This window comes from Cricetulus griseus, chromosome 3 (genome assembly GCF_003668045.3).
Source record: "Cricetulus griseus strain 17A/GY chromosome 3, alternate assembly CriGri-PICRH-1.0, whole genome shotgun sequence".
In the NCBI taxonomy this organism is placed as follows: domain Eukaryota; kingdom Metazoa; phylum Chordata; class Mammalia; order Rodentia; family Cricetidae; genus Cricetulus; species Cricetulus griseus.
In genome coordinates this window covers 233,884,094-233,903,314 of record NC_048596.1, presented here as the reverse complement: position 1 = coordinate 233,903,314, position 19,221 = coordinate 233,884,094, and the positions used below count along the sequence as shown (strand labels likewise).

The window sequence follows — 19,221 nt, the reverse complement described above, 5'->3', positions numbered from 1 at the left end:
CTAACCATTGGGCCAAGGGCCTGGAGTAAAATCAAAGTAAGGGAGGAGAGATAATATGAACAAGGGAGTCAAGACCATGATGGGGAAACGCACAGAATCAGCTGACCAGATCTAGTGATCACTGACTCAGGTCTGTGAGGAACCTGCATAAGACTGAACTAGACTCCCTTAATATAGGTGTCAATGGTGCAGCTGGGATAATATATGAGGTCACTGGCAATGGGTCCAGGAACTAACACTAATGCACAAACTGACTTAGTGGAGTCCATTCTATTTGGAGAGATACCTTGCTCAGGCTAGACACAAGGTGTGGGGGATGAAGAGGTGCTTTGGTCCTGCCTAAATGAGATGACGGGACAGACTTAGTAGATTTCCTAGGGGAGGCCTTACCCTCTCAGAGGAGCAGACAGAAGGTAGGGGTGGGATGGGGAGAGCACGAGGGGAGAAGGGAGGGAGAACTGGGATTGGAATGTAAAAAAATAAATTAATAAAAAATCCAAATCTATAAAGTGCACAGAAGCCTAAAAGGCCAGGAAATCTCCCAAAAGTGACACCTTAATTTTACAAAACACTATCCTTAAGAAGCAGACTTTTAAAGTCCAGATGTACATGGATGAGGCTCCCTTTCTAGTCTGAACAAGGTTCTGTTTAACTACTGTCTAAGAGAGATCAAATCTCCTCGTTATAACTATCTATTTTTCCATAGTCTCAGTGCCTCATTGAAAGTATGGAAGGATGGTGATCAGAGCTATGGACAAAACCATGTGTCAAAAATAACCATCAACTGACAGCACATATTCCCACTGATGTACTAATACTATGTACACTGGTGATTCTGGTCTTCCAAAGAGAAGTCCTAATTTTTTCACATCTTTAACCATTTAGGCAGAAGGTGGGAAAACCTCGAGAATATCTTAGCTTTTTATGTTTCAATTTGCACGTTGATCTCGCTCACATCTTATTTCATACTGTGTCTTGTAGAGAAAATAGCATGGAAAGAAAGATAAAGATTTTTAACCTCCCACCTATATGTTTCATGGGTTTTGTTTGTTCAGCAGCTTTGTCAGATAGTATTTAATCTTATAAAAATATCAGAACATGAATCTCTCCAATGAACAGGCCTTCCCTAGAGCTTTTACATCACTCACTACCCATGCCCCATATCACCTATAATTTTTTCAGAGTTCCATCATTTTTGTGAACATGATATATATTGCAAACTGGCACCTGTCCAAAGACTTCTTTGATCACCCACCCTAAAATACCTGCCTTTGCCCAAGTCACATCTTATCCTTTTATCCTCCTCACCAACAAATGATACTCACACTTTCTGGAAAGAAAATAAAATCTATGTGTTGACCGTTCATTTCATTGACAATAAGAAGTATACACCAAGGGCAAGAACTTTATCACTCATTAGTTTCTGGTAAATTTTACCTTGGGTGGCAGTAGCCTAGAACATAGATGGACTACCTTTTCCCGAGGTACAGAAGCATAGATGTGTGAGAGCTTATGAGTCATTGCCCCACAGCCTTCTGGAAAGTGATGTTAGAAATGGCACATCTGTTTCTACTTTTTAAAAAGACAAAAAACTTTTTTTTAAATAAAAAAGTTTTAAAATTATAATTACATCCCAAGCTGGTCTCAACACACCAGTGGCCAGGGATGATCTTGATTGTCCTCATCTTCTGCCTACTTTTCTCTAGAGCTGGGATAACAGGCATGCACTACTATGTTTGGTTACATGCAGGGTACAAAACCCAAGGACCAGCCCTTCACAAGTTACTTCTGTAGCAAAGTCTGGTTCCCTTGGCAAGAGGCCACAAGCCTGTTTTCCTTTGTGTATCATTTACTTTAGGTAATTTCTACTATCAAACATTTTGATATTTTTAACTTAATAGTAAGTTACATCTGTAAAAGGAAAAGCTGGCTAAAAATTAAAATGAAATCATGGAAAAATGAAAAAGTACAAAAATGCTTGAAGATTTTTCCAAGACTTCCAAATAGGGCCATAAGTCCTAGGTTATAGTAAAGTTCAAGTTAGTAGCCATACTCAGGTTTTTTTTTTTTTTTTTTTTTTTTAGATAGTAAAAATACATTACTATCTTCCATTAGGAAGTTACTAATACTTCATTTGCTCAACACTGTTACAACACATTTATCAGATAACCATTAGGTGCCAGGTGCATAGGAAGCAAGGATTTCTCTGGTTGCCTGAATTTGACACAATGTTTTACTGTAAAGAATCATTTCAAGAAAGCAACATACTTAGGGGAAAACAATAACTGTGTGTGTATACATGTATATACACATTTATGACTTAAGAGTTATGATGGTAGCTCTATGTTCTTATAGAGCTATTTCTCCTGGGGAGACATGAGCAAATGCCTATTTATGCTGACCTGAACAAATGCCCAATGAACTGATTCCAAGTTTAGCTTACTTAATCAATGGGTGTATTGTGCTTACTTAAAGGAACACAGGTGAAGAGTCACTTACAGGAGAATGGATGACTTAGGCAGCTGCATTACCAGAAAGCCCACCCCATCCCAGCATGTTTGATGACTTATGAATACCACATACCTGGAACTCCCTATGTAAACTTTCAGGCAGCTCTGACAAAGACTTTCCTCTCTTTAGCAAATATTTACTGCTTATGGAAGAAGTCCTGTGGGGACTTCATATGCTAGGAACTTCATGGCAAAGATCTATACACTACCTTCATTCTCTGTAAACCACCTTAAAACACTGTACATTTAGGTGGACAGATACAATGAATGACTAAGGAGTTAAAAGTACCTCAGATTTTCAGTTTTGTAAAATAAAGAGCCACAAGACTTTGCCTTCTATTGCAGTAATTAATGTTAATAGGGAAATCCCTTCTCACTTCCTCTTTCCTCATCTGTGAGCATCATGTGATCAAAGAGGCTGCCCCCACCAATACCTTCTCTCTCAAGTTGCTTTGCTCAACTAATGTGAAATCACAAACAGGAGGTGGAAGTATTCCATTGTGTTATTGCTGCACATCCCTGTAAGAGGTGGACTTTTGTGCCTTCCACTTCTAGTACAAAGCATGGCTAACCATTTATGATAACCGATACATGGTAATAGGAAAATAATTGATTTTGCTTCTAAATAAAATTGGATTTTATTTTTTCCTTGGAGAACTTTAGCTCATTGGTTAAAAAATATGGGGCTGGAGAGATGGCTCAGAGGTTAAGAGCACTGGCTGTTCTTCCAGAGGTCCTGAGTTCAATTCCCAGCAACCACATGGTGGCTCACAATCATCCGTTATGAGATCTGGTGCCCTCTTCTGGTGTGCAGATATACATGAAAGCAGAATGTTGTATACATAACAAATGAATAAAAAAATATGACCTAAGTACTCCTTGAGACTAATTTTCTCTCCTTACACCTAATAACTGTATATTGGCTCCTTTACATAGTGGCTAAATACAAGCATCTAAAATGGACAAGAAAGAAGCAGATCAAGAGCTTTCTGAATAGCAGACTGCAGGAGCCACCTTTATGAGTACTAATGACAGGGACAGTGAGTAGCAAGGTATAGATAGGGCTCTGCAGCCATTTGCTTTACTCCAGCGGCTGTTCTGTGTGCTCAGGGAGCACCTGCACCCCTTCCAGGACTGGTAAGTTCTGGGCACAGACTGGAAGCACTCAAACATATTTCCCATTTGTTCTTTTTCAGCAATCTTAATCTTGCATCTATCCCTTCACAGATGAGTGTATCAAAAAAAGGAAAGAAATAGTAAAGGGAACCAAGAAATAGATCAATGAAGAAAAGGAAAACCACCCAAGTTCTCTTTGCTGTTGTTGCTGCTAGGCTTCCTTCAGAGAGCTGCCTCCCTCCCAGCTATTTCATAGAAATGCAGCCTTTTTGTTTCTATGTTGCATGGCAACAGCAACTTTCCAGACCTGCTCAACATAATAAAATTTTCCCTCCAGAAATTACCATCTACACATGAATCCACATAGATCAGCAATTTTTACTCTGTGGGCTCCAACCCCTTTGAGGGTTGGATGACCCTTTCATAAGGGTCACATATCAGATATTTGTATTATAAATCATAACAATAGCAAAATTACAGTTATGAAGAAGCAATGAAATAATTTTATGGTTGGGGCTCACTATAACATGAGGAAGGTTAAGAACCACTGACGTTGATGATTTTCTTGTATCCAATTTTTAAAATAAAAGTCTGACAATCCATTTTTGGCCAAGAGTTATTCTTGTGGCAAAGTTAAAACATTACAGGACAGAATAAATGATACGAATAATGGCTATAAATGCAGTCTCTAACTAAAAACAGAAAGAGTAAGCAGGTATTCGGAGATACATCTAATATAGGTAGCATCTGTCAAGGAAAATTCACTCAACTCTGCAGAGCACACCTGGCATTGAGACTCACTCGTGTGACACAGTACTCACTGGTTTCAATGAAACCTACCTGTAAGCAAATTGCCAGGTTCACTCTACAGCCGAAAGAAGTGCTAACGGCCCGTGGGTGGAGGCCCAAGTCCTTAAAGAGCTTTGAGAAAGACTGTGTAAGGGCAATTCGGGGACGCTCTTCTGCCACAACCACACAGGTTCTTACCCGGGACAAGTCCAGTCCTCGTGCCTGAAAATAAGGAGAGGGACACTAACTAAACCTTCAACGTATGTAGCTATGTAACCTAGACACCCTTTCACTCAGAATCCCATAGAAATGATGATAATCCAATACTGCTCTTCAATCTAGTACCATCTGTACACAAAGTGTTCCATAAGCCATTCTAAGAGGTCAGTGCAATAAAATCAAACCAACCATACAGGCATTCAAAATAGTAAAGATGCCATTGAAAACATGTTTGAAGCAATAGCAAGGATCAAAAGGAAATGGCTGAGGCAAGCACTGTTATTGGGGAAGAGAAAACATTAATGTGCATTCTTTTGGGAATGACCTAACAAGAATATACATAAAATGGGGCTAGAAAGATGGCTCAGTGGCTAAGAGTGCTTGCTGCTCTTTTAGAGGATCCCAGTTCAGTTCTAACACCCACTTTTCATGGCTCACAGCTGTCAGTAACTACAGCTCCAAGGGACTAACACTCTTTTATGGCCTCCACAGGTACCAGGAAACATGTAGAATATTCAACACACACACACACACACACACACACACACACACACACACACACACACACACACTTACTTTTAAAAAAGAACTCACATAGGGGAATGGGAAATATGTTTAAACAGAAAGGCAAAACTAAAGTGCTTAGACAACTTCCTAATGATGGCTCTCTATTTACTGGGCCCCACCCCAACCTAATAAGCGAGACTATGTTGACTCATCATGGGAGCCCTTACCCATGAGAAGGAGTGGACAGGGGGTGGCCTAGTGGGGAGGAGGGATGGGAGGGAGAACTGTGGTTAGAATGTAAAATGAAATAAAAAAAATAAAAGGAAAAAAGTGAACACCAAAACACTTAGTTGCAAAATGAATTCTTGCTACAGCACAGACCTTCAAATAAAGGCCTTTCAACAAACTAAAGATGAATGTGTATAAACTTAAAACTTTCTACTTGAATATTAAAATCAGATAGGAACAGAGAAAAATTTATCATCTCTTCAACATTGTTGGGAGAATTTAGGACAAACTACTAATAAGTACTGCTTATAAGTATCTGTGGCAGTGGGAAGCTATTCATGTTTAAAACCTAAAACCTCATTTTCCCCCAAATCAATCTCCAAGCAGATTACACTTCAGCTGTCTGTGCTGACTTCAGCTAATGCATGAGTGTTTTTCTCAAGACTAGAGTGGCCTGCAGTGCTGGTGAGCAATGAGGCCCTAGCAGGGTTGCTTACCTTAAGGGACTCAGTTTGTGAGCCCAGTCCTTTGGTGCAAAGCTCCATCACCGAATAGGAACAGAAGGTATCCCGGACTTTGTACTGACTCACAGCAAGAAGCCACAAGGCAGGGTTGGTCTCCAGCTCAGAGGGTGGAATCAAAATGGACTGATGCCCAGAGTATACACTGCAAAGACAAAACAGGCTATCAGGGCTGGGATCCAGGGCAGATGGAAAAGAAAGTAACATTCACCCCTGATAAATGGGACCACTTGAAGCAAGAAACTTTCATTGTATGTAAGATATATAGAAAAGTCAGATGTAAAAAGATTAAGAAAGCCATACAAGAAGAAAATCAGGACAATCAAACAAAGTCAGACACTTGACCTTCCTAGTTTCAATTTGCATTCCAATATGCCCAACCCACCATACAAAAGGACAAGTACAGTTATTCTTATTTTTTTAACTTTATACTTGAGAATATACTTAGGAAAATGACCGATTACATATTTTAATTCACAATCAATTGATTAGATAATTGGTATGGATTTAAAAAAATAAAGTATTTGTTTAAACTGCCATTCTTAGTGTTTATCACTGTGAATTAACAATACTTGTTCTGTTAACAATACAGATTATAATAAAAGATCCAAGACAAATATTATGAGATTTAGAGATATTTTAGCTATACAAAAATTCATAGATGAAACCTACATCATTGTTATTTTGTACCAAAAGATCCACCCATCCCCCCCATTCTGTGTTTGTAATCTTACTAGTACAAGCTATTTCTTTTTTACTGCGGCTGATCTCATTTTTGAAATTTCAAAACCAAAAGCAAGAAGGCCTAGCTGGCTCACAAAATATAAGGAAACTCAATGACCCCACAAACTTATTTTGAACAGGATCCTTCACATAGAGAAACATTGTAGAGGGAACATGACAAAAGGGCATTTGTGGCAAATTTTCATTTCTCTATGTCTCCATTTCAAAGTTTCACTTATTTTTTGTCAAATGGAAATATAGCAAACACTGGCCTTCCCTATGGCCTTTTCAATGTAGTTACTAATTTGAGAATGTGGAGATCAGGTACATACAAAGAAGGAAAATCAAACTTTAAATAATCATTATTTTTTAAATTTAAACTGGCTATTTCTTTTTCCTCTCTTTAAAAATTCTTATCTTGGAGTTGCTCTTCCAAAGGGTCCAGGTTCAATTCCTAGCATCCATGTGGTGGTTCACAACTGTTGACTGTAATTCTTTTGTTTTGTTTTGTTTTGTTTTGTTTTGAAGACAGGGTTTCTCTGTGTAGCTTCTGGAGCATGTCCTGGAACTCATGTCCTGGAGCTGGCCTCGAACTCACAGAGTTCCACTTGCCTCTACCTCCTGAGTGCTGGGATTAAAGGCATGCACCACCACAGTCTGGCCTCTGATGTCTGCAATTTTATTCTAAGGGATCTTCATACTTCCATGGGTACCAGGCACAAATGTCATGCAGAGACATGTATAGAGATAAATACCCATAAACACAAAATAAAGAAAAACTTAAAAAATTAAAATTCTTATTAAACTGGGTTACTTAAATCATATAATGTACTTTGAGCATATTCCTCCCAATCATGCCCTGCCTCTCTTAAGTAGATTATTTTTGCCTTGACTTTTAAAATGTTGTCAAAAAATAGTATGACATTTACTTTACCATTTAAAAAATTCATTTTATTATTTTATATAAGAGTGTTTGCCTGAATGTATGTCTGTGCAATATGTGTGTACCTGGTGTCCTTGGAGGTCAAAAGAAGATGTCAGATCCCCTGGAACTGGAGTTACAGACAGTTGTGAGCTGCTATGTAATTGAACCTGGGTCTTCTTGAAAAGCAGTCAGTGCTTAACCACTGAGCCATCACTCCAGCCAACCCCCAACTTTACCATTTTAACCAATTCTAAATATACATATCAGCAGCTTTTGTTGTACTCAAAAGGATGTGCAAACATCACTCCTATACATTTCCAAGCCCTTTCTCTACTCAAAGAGAAACTCTTTACCATTCTAAATAATATTTCAACATCCCCCTTTTCTCTTGCTCTCTATTTCTGTGTGTGAACTTGCCAATCCCAGATGCTCCTTATAAGTGGAATTATGCAAATATGTCCTCTTCAGTATGGCTTATTTCACTTAGAATCATGATTTTGAGCTTGCCTACATAGCCATGAGTTTCCTTCTACGTTATATCTGGATAGTATCTGACTGGGTGTACATATCATATGGTATTTACACATTTGCTGTTGAATAATCCTTTTGTACACTGTGAAGATTTGACACTCAAATTGATTTAGTAAAAGGCTGACTGGTTGGTAGCCAGGCAGCAATTATAAGCAGGGCAACCAAACTAAGAGAATGAGGGGATAAGAATGGTGGAGTCTGGGAAGATGTCAGCCAGCCAAGCTGCCAAGGAAGCAGGATGTGTAGAAAATGAGGAACCAAGCCAAGAGCCACTTGGCAAAGCAGAGATAAGAAATATAGGTTAATTTAGATATAAGAGTTAGCTAGTAACAAGCCTGAACTATTGACCATTTATATTTAGTCTCTGAGTCAGTTATTTGGGAAGTGGCTGCTGGTTATTTGGGAGCAGGTAGCTGGGACAGGAAAACTGCCTACACACATTCTCCACCATAGATACTTTGATGGGATCCACCTTTTAGCTACTGCGAGTAAAGCTGCAAGGAGCATGATTATACCCGTATCTGTTTGGCTACTTCTGAATTCTTTTGAGCTATGTTCAGGAATACAATGGCTGAACTACAGGGTAATTCTGTGATTAACTTTCTGGGAAATGCTGACACTATGTTCTATACTGACTGTATTAATTTTGCATTCTTACTAGAATGCATAATATCCTAGTCTTTCTGCATACTTTTCCAGCATCTGCTATTTTCTCCTTCAGTATAGCTACTGTAGTATGAAATGGTACTTCACTGTGATTTTGATTTGCTTTCCCTAGGGAAATGTACGAATGTTTATGGTCAATATGTCACAATCAGCAAAATCTCATATAAATAATTCTAATATCCAACATAAGGATATATTTTTACTGATTTTCCATTGAGAAGTTCTTTATTAGGAATCATTTTTGTTATGTTTTGTTTTATTGACACAAAGTTTTACTTTGTAGTTTAGGCTGGCCTTGAACTTATGGCACCCTTGCTGTTAGAGCCTGGCAAGTATTAGGTTACAGGTGTGAGCCATCATATTCATCTCTAAAGATCATGTTACATTAAGGTTATCTGACAGAGTTCAAATAACATTACACAAGTGTATCTATAAAGCATAGCAGGTTTACATCCTATCCAAACAACTACCTGTTACAAGTTATTTTCTATTCAATGAAATGTGAGTTTAGCTTAGTCCTTGAGAGCAAACTTATACACAGATGATCTTCTAACCAGAACTAAACCTTTTTATACACAGTTTCCACTAGTTCTAAAAGCTAGCATAAGATGAGCCTTCCAACAAATCATTTTTTTTTCTTTCAAAGCCTATCCATATCATCCTCCAATTAACCTTTTTAAGAAACATACTTCAGATCTGACAGCAAAGCAGATGTCTTCTTAGCTCTCACAATGCATTTAAGAGATTAACCTATGCCTCCTTTTCTCCTCATCAAGATCTGTGTGCATTAAAATGTATTTTATGTTTAATTAATGTATGTGTGCATAGGTGCACATGAGTGCAGCAGTGCCTGGGGAAGTCAGAGGCATCATACCCTCATAGGACTGGAGTTATAGGCAGTGGTGAGTTGCCTGGTATGGGTGCTGGAAAACAATATTGGGTCCTCCACAAGAGCAGTGTGTGCCCTTAAATATTGAGTCTTCACTCTAACCCCATGCACAATTTTTGAAGACTGGGTATCATTTCCAGAGCACATCACAGCTAAAATAGATACCCTATCCCTCCCCATCCCCGGCTTAAGAGGTTTGCATAATGACCTCATCCTAACCTTTCCACAGAAATGTGCAGCCTTTACCAGGATGCTCAGGGAAGTAGAGCATCTAGACTGATTTTACTGAAACTTAAGATTTCATTTACTACCAGGAGGTCACATTTTCCAATTGGGCTTGCTGGCACTCTAGGATGAACTTACATACTCTAACTAGGTGTGACTTGAAATTGGAGTCCTACTCATTAGCTAATGTGTGGTCTCCAATTAGAAGCCTCAAGGTAGCACTGAGCAGCAATCAGAACAAATTAAAAATTTACCTTGGTTGTATGGATATTAAAAGAAGTACCTCAAGGCCAAACACAGGATCATATACCAGCTAAAGTCCAAGGTCTAACAAGTCTACACACTATACATCCCCCCAAATCATAATTACCCACCAGAAAGCACTATGTGTCTTTCTATTCTGAGAAGCAAAGGAACATGGTGTTTTCTGTTAATATCAAATACTAAATATTCAACCCATTCATGATTCCAGATTCACAATGCTACCTTAATTAGATGTTCTTAAAGGCTTTTTATTGAAGCTGAGATTTAAACAGCTAATTGTTCACACTAGGGACTTTTCAGTGCCACGAAACAAGCTAAATGACATTTGAGTTCAACCTCTTAGGGAATAAAAACTGAGGCATATAAACCTATACTGATTTCCTCTTAATTCTGGCAATCTACTTTATCCATATTCCCGATTTTAATTTTGAAAATGCTAGCATAAGGAAGTCCAAAATGAAAAAATTAAATACAAATAACCTACAACTCAATTTCTCAAGAATATGTATCAGGATTAATGAACCGTTTGCTCTGAGTTTTAGCACACAAAAACCTTTGGGTCCAGAATGTGAATTCAGGGCCATCTAATTTCAAGCACATTAGTGAAAATTATACCTAGATACACTTACCTCTTTAGCATCCCAGACAAATAAAAAGAAAAAATCCATACAGCCAACACACACATACTGATAGAGGCATTGACAGACCTCAAGTAACAACACACAAAAACATGTACACAGCAAAGCAGGCTTGTACCACAAAATAAAATGAAATTTAGTAATTGCAAAGTTATACAACTGTCACCACAGTGCTATTGTGGGATATTGGCAACCATTGTCCTCCCATGATTCCTCTGTCCTGAATCATGAATTTTGGCTTTGCCCTTATCAAACCATCCAGCAAATTCTGATCCAACAATTTTTATACATACTGATTTTTTATGGGCACTGATTATAAATAAATACTCATATGACCAAGACCAACCTACTTATGAGCAGATCACATATAAGGAACAAAGTATTTTGTTAGATTTTCTGGAACTTAATCTATTCCAGGTTAGAATTAAGCTTCAAATAATGAAAAGGATTTTTTTTTATAAAATTTATTTTCTTATTAGCAATCAATTGACTTCAGATCATTAACCTGACCACTCACATATAAACAGGTAACAAATGCACATCTTTGGTTCTCAACAATACAGCCACATTATCCTAGGGTACTCCTAGGCTGAGCCTCCTTAATTAGCATAATGATGCCAGGCTGTCATGTAGCATGCCTTTAATCCCAGTACTCAGGAGGCAGAAGCAGGAGGATGTCTGAGTTCAAAGGCCAGCCTGGTCTACAGAGTGAGTTTCAGAATAGCCAGGACTGTTATACTGAGAATCTCTGGCTCAAAACAAAACAAACCAAACAAAAACAAAACAAAACAAAAAAACAAAGAACAAAAGCAAAAGAAAAAAGTATTGTATGCTACCTTTTTTATTTTTAGCTAGTACGCAAAATAATTGGCTTCAATATGATATTTTAATACACAAGTACCACTGCACTTTCATTATATCCCGAATTTTTGTACATCCTATTACAAGAGCATATTGGCTACTAGTAGTCCTTGGCATTATTTCCAGGATCAGCTTTGTCCATTTCTACAATTAAGGCTGATAAGTGTTGGTGGAGATTATACTCAATCAATAGACCCATTTTGGTAAAATTGATATTTTCATTAATCATTCTAATTCATAAATATAAACATCTGATATATATTTTTTTAGTAGGCACAATGAGGGATCCAACTGAGGGCTTTGCAATATGCTGACCAACTCCTCTTCCATTGAGTTTCATTCCTAGGATCTGTCTATGACACACTTGAAACAATATGCATAACTTGGAAAGTATTTTTAAACAATTCCATTTTATCAATGAATTTCAATAGAATCTTCAAGTCCATGACTGAGGAATGCTTTAGGATAAATATTTCTATATATCTATATACAGATAGATATTCTCTTCATATTTACAGTTTTCTTAATTTTCAAACAGCCACAAAGTAATAATCAGGTGTCAACAGGTGTCAAATAGGGTCAATATAACTTTTTCCTTTATTTCATTTGAAATTGAGTTACCAACTTCAAATAATATTGGTGGGGGAGGAAGTGTGGCAGAGTTTGGAGCAACTAAGAATAATTTCCTCCATAAATCAATTCAGCTGTCAAAATCTGAAAACAGATCCATTTCTTCCAAGCAAGTTCAGAGTCTATTCAGCTTCACCAGCTGTTCTGATTTGCAGTTGTGTAGTGAAGGATCTGGTTCAGACGCCCAGCACTTACACTGTCCTCTCTCAGGTTCTTTCTGCCTAAAGCAGTTAAATCTTAAAAGGTTCATTTACTCTCAAGACACCATAATTTGTAAAGATGACAGGCACTTGTGTTCCTCATTCTAGCCGCCTGATGTTTGCACAGGATTGGATCAGGTCAGTCAGCTTTGGCAAGAATGAAGCTGATTGCCTTGTGTGGCACATTATGTGGAGCAGGACCTCACCCACTGCTGCTGAAGAGAGTCCCTCTGATTCCTTCCCTTAGGATTCTCCACTGTGCAACTTCTCCTTTGCCCTTTGCAATGAATACCTGTTTTGTGGGCAGCTAATTTATAAATTCTTATTCACCAACTTTTCAATTTGCTCAACTAATTAAATCTCAATAGTTGGATAGTTTACTATTTGACTTAAAATGCTATAATCTGCTGCAACTGTTATTTTGATGCACAATTTGTTCCCAGTTCTCCCATGGGGAACTCCTTCAAAATGTTTCTAACTTTCACATGACCTCACAAATCTTTGGTCATTTCCTTGTTTCCTAGATGATATTTTAGGGTCATTTTGCACATACTCAATCACAGCTTGGAAGTAAGCTATTTCTTGGCAGAGGTTCAAGTCCATTTTATAGGAATAAGGTATTTATAAGGTGAAATGGGGTTAAAAGCTGTGCTAACTGCTACTGGGGTATAGCTGTTCCCAGGTCCTTTCAAAGACTGAGCTGAGGAATGCATAAGATATATTCACTCATAAACAGAGGACATTCATACTCGTGTGTGTGTGTGTGTGTGTGTGTGTGTGTGTGTGTGTGTGTGTGTGTGTGTGTGTGTGTGTGCATACACATGCATGTTAACTGCAGTCATGGATGGAAAGTGCAGGCGTGTGCAGGTGCACACTCATGCCAAATTTAGAGCAAGGTCTAGATGTCTTCCTCTACCTCTCTGCATTACTGCTTTGAGAAAGGCTCTCTCACTGAACTGGATGCAAGCTAACCATTTTACCTAGGCAGAATAGCTGGTGAGGTGTAATTCATTTATCTCCACCCACAAATGCTGAGGTTACAGACACACAGACTCATGCCAAGCTTTTTATGTAGGTGCTGGAGATTGAAATTCAGGGTCTTGTACTTGTAGAGCAAACACTCATACCCACAGAGCCTCCTACACTCAAATTTCTAAATCTACTGAAGCATATGGGAAAACACAAATTCACACTAACACACAAAACTGAATGCAATCCCAGCGTTAACTGTACTTTCTGTACCTATAGCCAGAATCCAGCTTCATCATTTAAACATTTATATTTATTTTTAATCACCTTGCAAGAAGCAATCTCCTCCACTGCACTCAGACCCCTATACTTCCTCCTATCACTTCACGATCAAAGTAGGCACCAGTCACCTCCCCAAGTGGATGCTCTCTTCCTCCTTCCTAAGCTTTCATAGCCATAATGTTTTGCTGCCTCATTCTGACATCCTCTCTGTGCTGCCTGCATACTTACACACCACTTTAAAAGTTTGTATACAAAAGTTCCTCTTTGAACAGTCCCCAGTCCTAGATGCTGGCTCTGGTGAGTAATGAAAACTTCTCATTCTTTATAACTCTTATTAGTGAAACTTCTCATTCTTTATTACTCTTTTTAGTGATTGTGCATTTAAGACCCCACATGAATTTTTTTTAAAAAAGCAAGCCCTTATATTATTGCTTCAGATCAGAGGCAATCAGCCAAACACTGTAGCTTTTTGTATGTGCATATGTGTATGGAAATAAGAGGACAACCTCAGCTATTGTTCCTTAGGCACCATTCACCTTGGGGTTGTTTTTGTTTTTGAAACAAGCTCTCACATTAGTCTAGAACTTGCAAAGGAGACTAGGGTGGCTGACCAATGAACCTGAAGGATCCATCTGTTTCCACCACCCTAGTCCTTAGTGCTGGGATTAATAGTGTGTACCAACAAACCTAGCTTTTTTATTTGGGTTCTTGGGACCAAATTCATGCCTTCTATAATATTTTACCAACTGAGCCATCCCCAGACCTGAATACTTTAGTTTTTAACCTTGTGAGTGAATTTTAAAGAACATATGTTAAAGGTTTCTTGCTAGCTCAACAGCACAGAAGACCACTTTAAGATCATTCAAACCAAGAACATATTCTCTTGAAACAAACCCCTTCTCTGAGGATTTTGTGGGGATGAGGCCTGGTAGGCCTGCAGAACCAAAAAGTCTTCCATTACTGACTATATGTTCATGAGTCCTCTGCTAACTGAATATAGTCCTCTTGGAGAGGTAATGTTCAGAACAAACTATCTAAGCTGGCATAGATGTCTTCAGGCACATGGGCCCAACTGATAGAATAGGATATTCTGAGCTCTCTCCCGAGGGCTAAAAAAATTCAATGCAATTCCATCTGTATTGAGACACACAGAAAACTACTAAGCATGTCATTGTTTCAATTCTATTTGCTTTCTCAAAAAGCTGAATTGTCTAAATACAATGTACATTTGAAACATAACACATCTAGGCTTCAGTAGAATAATTAAATACTAAATTAATATTAAATACTATGAATACACTAAAAATAATTATTCAGGAATGTTCAAATTCACAAGAACCATCATGAACTAATAAGAAATAATGAAAAATTATACATAGTACTACCTCAATTATACAACAGTATTAATGTATATGTATGAAATCTATAAGCATAAACATCATGGATAAAATTTGTATTTGTATTAAGACATAAATAACACATAATAACACAAAATAACAGAAAACAAATAATACACAGTGAACAACAACAACAACAAAAAACAACCCACAGAAAAATACAAGAAAGAAAACTAAGAACCTGTTGATAGCCATTAAAGCAGGAACACTGGTACCTACTTTAACATATTTATACACTTAGATGTACTAGAAAATGCTAGTTAGACAGTATGCTACATTAGAAAATACACCCTCAAAGACTATATGCCATCTTGCTAATACTGGATACTTACTGAGGCCACCACTGGTTAAGTGGTACTGTTAACAGCTACATTCTTTATTTTTGTTTCCTGAGAAAGGCTCTGATGTCTCCAGGCAGGTTTCAAACATGCTACAATGCTCAAGCTGACCTGAGCTCCTGATCCTCCTCCTGCAACGTAGCTGAGGCTGGAGATGAACTCCTGATTCTCCTTTCTTTACCTCCTAAATGCTGGACTTACAGGGGTGTGACATCATACATACCTTTGTATTTATTTTGTATTTCTAAAAAATGTCCACAGGAAAGATATAGGTATATTCACAAAAAGAGAGCCAATGACTTGTGTATTCTATCATCACTCATTCATTCATTCTGTTATTTGCTGAGCATTTTCTAAGAGCCAGCAACAAGTCGATAGCAATGACCAGAGAGGTGAGCTAAGGCTTCATAGCCTCACTTCTGTACCCCTCCATAGCCCAAGGCTACTACTTTGTAAAATTAGGGAAAAGACCAAAGGAGGTGAGAATTTTGATAACCCCCAGAAGGCATGGCTCCAGTGTTAAGGGCTGCAGACTCAAATCTGATGATAGTCTTCTGATGGCAAGAAAAACTTAGCCTGCAGCTGACACTGCCCTACACCTTAGCAAACACAGCTTACCTACTGGCTGCTTCCAACTACAATAGGAAGTAAAAGTGCCATGGTAACTACACTCTGGTCCTGAGATGGGGCCTTAGCAAGAGACACAGAGTCAGGGTTTTTATACTCAGCTGCATAGCCAAATATCCCGAGAGGAAGGTATAAGGTTTCTTTTCTTTGAAAAACAAAAACAACCTATTGAAGAATGTTAAGGAAGAATCTCACCTGCAGAGACACCAGAGGACAAACCCAAGCCCACAATAAGGGTCCAAGCAGATGGCCACTTCTCTAGAAGGGTAAAGCTCACATTGCAGCTTAATAGAACGGCAAAAGGCACTGGTGGCTGCATGAGACATCTGAAAGACAGAAAGGAAGTAAAAAATAAGTGACCCAGCTTCCATTGACATCTGTGGGACAACATACCTGTGTTAAAATCATGGTAATTCAAATTAAATGCCCCTAAGATACTTTTAGGGACAGAGACAGCCATAGTGAGCTTGGGTCACATTGTTCTGGAAGAGAGGATGCTGATATTCATTAGTCTTTCTACTTTCCTTTTTTTGAGGGTGGGTGAGTAAGAGGAAGGTAGCAGGCATGGTCTTACACATGTCACCCAAGGTGACCTGGAAAGCCTACACTGGCTTTTAATTTGTGGCAATCTTTCTACCTAAACTTCTGAACTGTGTGGATTACCTTCAGGAGTCACTACACTTAGAAGGTTTCCATTTTGAACAAAAACAACATTCAAAACTTCTTGACTCTCTTTGTAACTCCAGCAATGGAAACAAGAATGCTTTGAATCTGAAAAGCAGATTTACAAACAGGGATTCTTGAGTCCCCATAACTGCTTAAAGGTAGATGAAGGTATGAGGCTCCATGCCCACCTCTGCAGTAGAGACAGGGCCTTATTATTCCCTGAGGTTCAGGGATCCTTACAGCAGCTGTTCACAATGCACAGTTGCCTATACTACATAAGTATGGAATCTCATGTTTATGTTCAGATAATAGTGGCTCAGAAGTCAAAGAATGTGCTGAAAAACCACATTAGTGAGTTTCAGAAGTAAAGCCTTAAACTACTAGTTGACCCTCAGGTCCTTCCTATATATGACTATTCCACAATGAAATGGCAGTCAAACCCTGATTCTGTGTAGCATGGAAGACAGTGAAGCTCTTTCCTGTAATCCTTTCCTATCTTCCCCTCAGAATAGATCCTGTACAATAATCAAGGTAACAGATTATGAAACACCACAGTTTTATTTAACAATATCACTGGTTTTTTTTTTATGAGAACTTGATAACCAAGCCGACTTCTGAGAAGTCAAGGAAAGCATAGAAAGCTGTATCCAATTTGATGGCTTAAAATATGTCACAAGCTAAAGGTGAAGCAATTTGCTACTGCAGTGCTAATTTATAAACTGAAATAGTAGGGTAGAGCACAAGCAAGGAAATTCAATCCATTCATTCAACACTTTATTCATTCAGATAACAAGATAAAAGAAAGAAGGGTGGGGAGTGCTTTCATTGTCAAGGTCAGTTTATTATCACAAGTTCTGCCCAGGGAAAGGCTGTATTGTGATCTACTTACTGAATTCATCACAGTAATGGAGAGTTACTCTAGAATGCAACGTGTGTGTGTGTGTGTGTGTGTGTGTGTGTGTGTGTGTGTGTGTGTGTGTGTGTACACACTTACATGCACACATATACACCCATAGCTTCTGCTTAATGGGGAAACAAAGCTGTAGTTATATAACGTGTTCCTCTAAGATCCTGTCACTCTTGGAATCACAGTTAGTAAATTTTCCTAGCAAGTATTCAAGGTAAGTGGTCAAAGCAACCTTTACTGCCCAGATGCACTGGGAAGGGCACCATGCAGAACCAGAAAATAGCCCTTCTGTTCAGTAGGTTAAATGCTGCCATGCTAAGTGCTTGCTCTGTCACTTTATAAGGCACTGTATTCAGTGCTAAGGATAAAAAACAAAACAAAAAACCCCCAAAGACCAGGAATCAGGTGTGGTACACTGCTATTCAGCTCTTGGGAATCGTAGGCAAGAGGATTGCTGCAAGTTTGAAGGCAGTCTGAGCCACAGTGAATTCTAAACCAGCTTCAGGTAGAGAGATTCTCTCTATAAGAAAATAACAAGTATAGGCCTGTTCTTAAGAGTTCATCATGTAGTGGAAAGTTCAGACACAGTGGGTAACTATAAGGTCAGCCAGCACTTTTCCAAACATGATCAATATAAAGACAGCAGAGAGAAGGGTGATCACATCTCCCTGGCTGGGAGCTATGAAGTCTGCTAGGTTTTGAAAGTAGTTTTAACACAGTGACAAGAGGACAAACAGGTTAATAACGGGGGGTGGGGGGGGAACTCAAACAAAACAAAACCCTACAAAACCCTCCATCTTCTAAGCACATTCCAATCTGAGCCCTGAATTGGGAGGGTGAATTCCTGATTTTTGCTAGATAACCTCAGACTTAAATAAAGAAGTATCTTTTGCCAGATGCCAAGCAACAAAGGACTTTGAGAAGCACCAAAAGCAGATACCTGAATGCTTTTGTATCAAATATGAGACAGCCTCAAACCTATGTACTATTTATTTTGGTTGCACTGTGATATAATACATGGCATGTCCTAGGTGGACTTGTCTTTCAGTGCTATTTTACTTTGCCTGTTTCATGTCTTTTCCCTGGAGGTATACAACTAACAGTGCACAGACCATTCAAAGTTCAAAGGAACACAATTAAATGAGTAAAATGTAAGACTTAGCTACAGCACCTTCATGTATCCTTCTGCTTTATATGAACCCTGACATTCCAAAGAAGCAATTACAGAGAAAACACCCACAGACACTTCTAACTTTCAAGGTACACAACTGAATGCTTTTGTTCAAAAGCTAAAATTAAGTAAGAATTTCTTCCAGAGAAAAATGGTGTCTCTGCAACCCTATGGGACCAAAGAGGCAGACATTACAGCAGACAATATGCCAGACAACTTCCCCGGTTCTCCTGTACATTTCAGCCCTTAAAACAGATGAGGTTTCATTAACTGATACCACAATATACTTCTTTTCACACATCCAGCAAACAGATTATCAAAAATTGGAAAAACATTTTAGGAGTTCGAAACAAAGTCTAGTTACCCATCTCTCTGAGTTTTTCTATGATGCATAAATTAAACTGAGTCACCAGGATGTAATA

At 38.4% G+C, this 19,221-nt stretch overlaps 1 protein-coding gene across 4 annotated transcripts in view; it reads right to left on the bottom strand.

Moving 5' to 3' along the window:
- LOC100754252 (disco-interacting protein 2 homolog C) overlaps nt 1-19,221 on the bottom strand; it is a 391,750-nt gene that overhangs the window by 30,697 nt on the left and 341,832 nt on the right. For all 4 annotated transcript variants that reach the window (XM_027405065.2, XM_027405067.2, XM_027405066.2 and 1 more), the window contains 3 exons: nt 16,251-16,381; nt 5,867-6,035; nt 4,467-4,637 (listed from right to left, as the gene is read on the bottom strand). In XM_027405065.2, the coding sequence (XP_027260866.1) occupies nt 4,467-4,637; nt 5,867-6,035; nt 16,251-16,381 (471 nt within the window). The remainder of the gene's footprint in view (nt 1-4,466; nt 4,638-5,866; nt 6,036-16,250; nt 16,382-19,221) is intronic.